The 5,389-nt window shown below is 28.8% G+C and overlaps 1 protein-coding gene across 1 annotated transcript; it reads left to right on the forward strand.

Annotated features, from left to right (window-relative positions):
- The first annotated feature begins 457 nt into the window (after positions 1–457).
- Positions 458–1,310, forward strand: LOC114174277. The gene is made up of 2 exons (XM_028059091.1): positions 458–872; positions 1,029–1,310. Exons 1-2 carry the CDS (start codon positions 540–542, stop codon positions 1,206–1,208), a joined length of 513 nt encoding a protein of 170 aa, XP_027914892.1. The 5' UTR covers positions 458–539; the 3' UTR covers positions 1,209–1,310.
- The last annotated feature ends 4,079 nt before the right edge of the window (positions 1,311–5,389 follow it).

Raw genomic sequence — 5,389 nt, forward strand, 5'->3', positions numbered from 1 at the left:
CTTTTTCTTCTGTATCATTCTTTCTCTTTTTCTTCTTGTGCAATAACGACAATGATGGATGTAACAATGACTGTGGGAGTGACAGCAGTACTTTTTTACGTAAAAGAACAAATCTAACAATTCTTTTACATAATTTTAGTTAATTTTTATGTGTTGAACAATTAATTTTAATTTAATATATATATATATATATATATATATATATATATATATATATATATATATATATATATATATATATATAAAAATTAAAAATAACTAAAGTCATGGAGACTTTTCCAAAGAAAAATCACAGAATCTGTTCCCGTGACGGTACTGCACTCCGTGGTAGTAATGAAAGGTAGTTTAGTCTTTTTCTATTTATAAGAGTGCAATTAGTAAATGTGGAGATGCATGAAGCAACAACCCAGAAGGGTCATTTCCCAATCTCTATAGATTCCATAAACCTTATCTTAAAGCCATGATCTCCAACTCCTTCATTTGGTTGTTTTAGAGCAAACAAGGTAATTTGAGAACACAAAAACGACACATGCAACAACATGCACCACACCACACTTCAAATGATTTCTTCATGGACAATGTTGGTACCATCACCATTGCCATCTTCCCTTGCTAACACTTTCACTCACAATTATTCAAACTTGTGTTTTGCCCTCAAAGATTTGGATTTGAGAAAAAGAGGCACAACACTTTTGTGTTCAGCAAGGAGGCAAATTAGATACCAAGATGAAGATGAAGATGGAGATGAAGAAGAGTATGGTCACAATGAAGAGATTACAAAGTTGGAGATTTATACTCAGTCAACAAAAGGAGAAGCACTTCTTGTGCATACACTTGTGGACCAACAGGAAGTAGAATTGCTTATCTTCAAGGTAATTTTCTTTATTCCTTAAAATAAAATTAAAGTTACTTACTTTTGAAATACATAATTTTTTTTATATATCCATTATATAACAAATAATTAATTATAATTTATTTTCTAGTAATCTATTTGCTAAGAGAAAATTGGTTGCAAAAACACTTTCCAGGGGTTTTCTTCATGCTTGAGTTACAGTACCTCACCTGATCCAACAAGAAGCATTGTTCCAGCTAGGGCAGTGATAGTGTCCATTGATAGAGTGAAAGGACCTTTTGATCCTTCAAATATAGAGTATCTGCAAAAGGGTGTAACATGGGAAGAATTCAAGACAAAACTTCTCTCTAACTAAGGACCATGCTATTTTGTTCTTATTTTTTCTTCAAACCGGATGAGATAATAGTTTTTGTTTTATTTTCTTTTGCAATTATAAAAATTTCATTTTTGTTAGAAATAATCCAAATACAGGTCTAAGTCCTATACCGGATGAAAATAAAAAAAATTAAACATCATACAAAAAAAATTACAAATTTATTGTTTTAAAATTTTGAATTTTTTACGCGAATCGGATTTAGTTGTAATCTCTTACTGATAAAACTGCTCAAAATAAACAAAAATAGACCCATCAATTCTTGTATAAAGTTTTTCTGGAATAAAAAAATTTCTTTATTTTCTATTTAAATATTTAAAATAAAAAACAGAAAGTAAAATATAGGAATTTCTATTGTACAGATATCTTAAATCAGTGGTATCTATTTTTTTCATCATCATGTGACTGTGTTTCTACCTTATCTAAGGATATTCCTTTTTTTATAGGATGTTTCTTCTTGCACCCCTCTTTTTACTTCTTACACCCCAAAAAATTGTATATTCTTCCTACAACTCTATTTTTTATACTTTCCAAATTTGGTATTTGGGAAGGTATTTTTCAGATATGAAAAATACGTTTTGAAATACTTGTTTTGAAAATTATATAAAATATATTTCGGATTAAATATTTCAAAAAATATTTTTGGGTTTGGAGATATATTTTGGAATAATCATTTTGAAATATAACAAAATTTTTCAAAATAATTGTTTCTAAATGAATATCTAAATATATTCTGGAATAGGCATTCCAAAATATAAAAAAAATTCAAAATAAATATTTTAAAATGTATTTTTAAATATGGAAATAACTTCCAAAACATCCCTTCCAGAATTACTTTTTATATTTCGAAATAATTGTTCCATAATGTATTTCTAAATTCGGAAATACATTCCAAAATAATTATTTTGGAATAAAAAAAAAATTCTAGAACAAGTTTTCTAGAAATAATTTCTGAATCCAGAAATAGCTTCACAAACATTCATTCCTATAATGTATAAAACACATTTTTAATGGTTTTAAGTGTAAGACAAAGTTAACCTGTAATAGAAATTTAAATAATCTCAACACAATCAATCTCTTATAATGTAAATTATGGAGTGGAGAAAACAATTTTCCGAAATTTGTTGGTTTTATTCTTATTCCAGACAGGTTTGTATCTTTAATTAATTTACTTATTTTTACATCTTAAATGCGTCTAATCTTAACTTGAACAATATGATCAAATATTAAAATATTTAAAAATAATTTATATAATTAAAAAACACTTTTTATTTCACAAGTTCAAAAAACTTAATTTTCACAAATCCTAATTAAATAAATATTTTAAGAATAAAATTCAATTTATAATTCAAAATTAAAATATGTACTAATTATGAAGTTTTTTGTGAGATATTGTGTGTGAGTGTTGTGTGGAGGTTGTGAATGTTGCGTTTGTTACTCTCTAGGTTTCAACATGGAAGAAGGTCTGAAAACTTGGAAGCACATGGTGGAACGACATGCCGAAAAAGTCTCCGGTGGTGACCAATGTGGGTGGCAACAACGGTGGCTCATGGAACTGTCGGAACGCATACTTGAAATAAAAAAATCGTCATCTCATAGGAACTGTCCAACCTGGACACGGTGTCTTTAAAAATTTGAACTTTATTAACAAAAATGACTTAATTGAACAAAATTAACGAAAACTGTAAATTAATTGAAAAAAAACTAATATTATATTGATAAACCTGAATGAAAAGAATGACTAACATAGTATTTAAGTCTAAAATTAATTTATAATTTATTAAGTTGAATTTAATTAAAAATAAAGTTTATTTTATATTTTATTAGGTTAAATTTAATTAAAATTAAAATTTAATTAAAATTAAAATTAAAATTTAATTAAAATTAAAATTTAATTAAAATTTAATTAAAATTAAAATTTAATTAAAATTAAAATTTAATTAAAATCAAATTTAATTAAAATTAAAATTAAAATTATATTTTATATTTTATTGTAATTTTATTTAGATTTTATTATAAAAATTTATAAAACATCATTTTTTAAATATCCGTAGGTATCCTCGGATATTTGTGAGTTTTGAAAAATCCAGAATATTTTTTAAATGGATATCCAAAGGATAATGGTTAGGTGTTTTTGTTGCGATAGGTACTATCCGTGCCCAACCTGACCAGACCCAACGAACCTAGTTCCATATTTTTTTGCTTAAGCTTTGAGCCATGTCAAGTAGTAGTTGTGGAAGTTGGAGGATTTTAGAGAGGAATGAATGAAGAAGCTTAGATACTTGGCGGTTAGAGTTTTGTGGCTTGGTGGGTTTATACAGTGGAGCACCTGCACCTTTATATGTTATGCTTTTTGCAACATTGCATATGCTTATAGTGCTTAAGAGTACTTGGCTATTATAAGAAGATTTGGGTTCGAGTCTTGTGTGTGCTATTAGTGTGATACTTTAATATTGTTTTATTCTACCAAAATATTGTGAATGTGGAAGCATGGTTTAAGCTTGTATGAATGTGTGAATTGACATGAATAATGTGATAATTTATTGGTGTGCATGTGTTGGAAAGATGTGGGTTTGAATCTTGGCTAGAGTAAGTAGGCTCTTTATATTTTATATTTTTTCTAAGTGGTGGAAAAATCTAGAAACTGTAGAAATCCCCTAAGAAACCAAAGAGGTAGCAGTTGGGGTGTAGTAATAAAAAAGAAAAGGCCATAAACCTTGAATTTGAGTTAATTTCGTTTTTATTATTATTTGTATTATTTATTTTGGGCTGAATTTGTGTGTAAGAGAGAAGGGTGAATGAAGAAACAAAGAGTCATAACGTGGGGCAAGTTGAGTGTTGAGAATCTACAATCCAGAGAGGAAGTTGGAGTGGAGGCGAGGGGAGCTTTGGGAGCAAGGAAGAATTTATTGGACATTGTTTGGAGCTAGGAAATCAAGTAAGGGGAGCTATCTTTTTCTTATTATTTTGTGATCATCTTAAATTTGTTTAAATGGATAAATCCATGGAGAAGATGAGAAATACACTTTTGGGTTAAGTTTTCGTGATTGGGGAAGCTACTCTTTTTATGAATAATTTCTTTTCGATAATACATTTCTTTTATACAAGATTGAGATGAAACATTAAGTGCCACAAACATGGCACTTGGTACGATAATCACTGGTTCCTTCTATCAGATTCTTTTTTTATCTCAAATCAGCGTGATGTTAGGTTACTATATTACATAATTTTTTTCAAAAACCGTTCGGTGCAGAAATACTAGTCAAGTGGGTATCAATTGCAAGTTATGCATAGTTGATTTAGAATGGATTAAATTTTGATATGGAGTTGAAGCGGTGCAGCTGCAGTCTAGTACGTTTATTTTATACTAAAAGGTTCATAGGAAATTCTCTTAGGTGTTGATTTCATTTTTTTTCCTTGAGTTAAGATAGTATAGGAGGTCACACATAAATTAGTTAATCAAAGAAAATTTTGTATGCTTTATTTGATTTTTATTTTTCTCTGTTGATGTCTTACATGAATACGTGAACTTAAAATTGGTGCAATAAGGCGTAGGACGTATATGTTGATTTAAAATGGACATGTTTTAGGTGCAGTAGTTTAATTATATTAATGATGAGTTATTTTGTTTCTTACGGTAGTAACCTTGGGATATATATCGTTCTTTTGGTATAAAAGTAATTATAGTATGATTAAAGCTAAGCATCGTGAAAACCTTTTGGCATGGATTGTATGAAATTTTATTAGGTGCAACATAAATGCTAAAAAATGAGTATTAAAATAAAGATTAGGTGTTAGTGTTCATTTATTGGAAAAAGTTAGTTAAAGTTGAATTGAGTTAATGTGTGAGGTTTTCTTTTTGTCCTTAACGATAGCAAATGGCATATGACGTGGTGCCATCATGAGATATAGAGAAATAGGTAACATAACCTTTAAATCTATTTCTATACGTAAAGTTATGTTAGAGATATTATACTATTATACTATTATATTTGTGGTTCGTAACAGAGGTTGGAAATGCATGATTAATGTGGGCGGTGAGGTCTGTATCTGTTGTACTCTTGTATGGGGATATGAGTTGGAAGGTTCGTATGTTTCGTGCTCACACTTGAGGCTGCTCTGAGCGAGGAGGTTCATAGTAGGTGTTCACGCATGTTGGACTG

The sequence above is a fragment of the Vigna unguiculata genome, chromosome 2 (genome assembly GCF_004118075.2).
Source record: "Vigna unguiculata cultivar IT97K-499-35 chromosome 2, ASM411807v1, whole genome shotgun sequence".
NCBI lineage: Eukaryota > Viridiplantae > Streptophyta > Magnoliopsida > Fabales > Fabaceae > Vigna > Vigna unguiculata.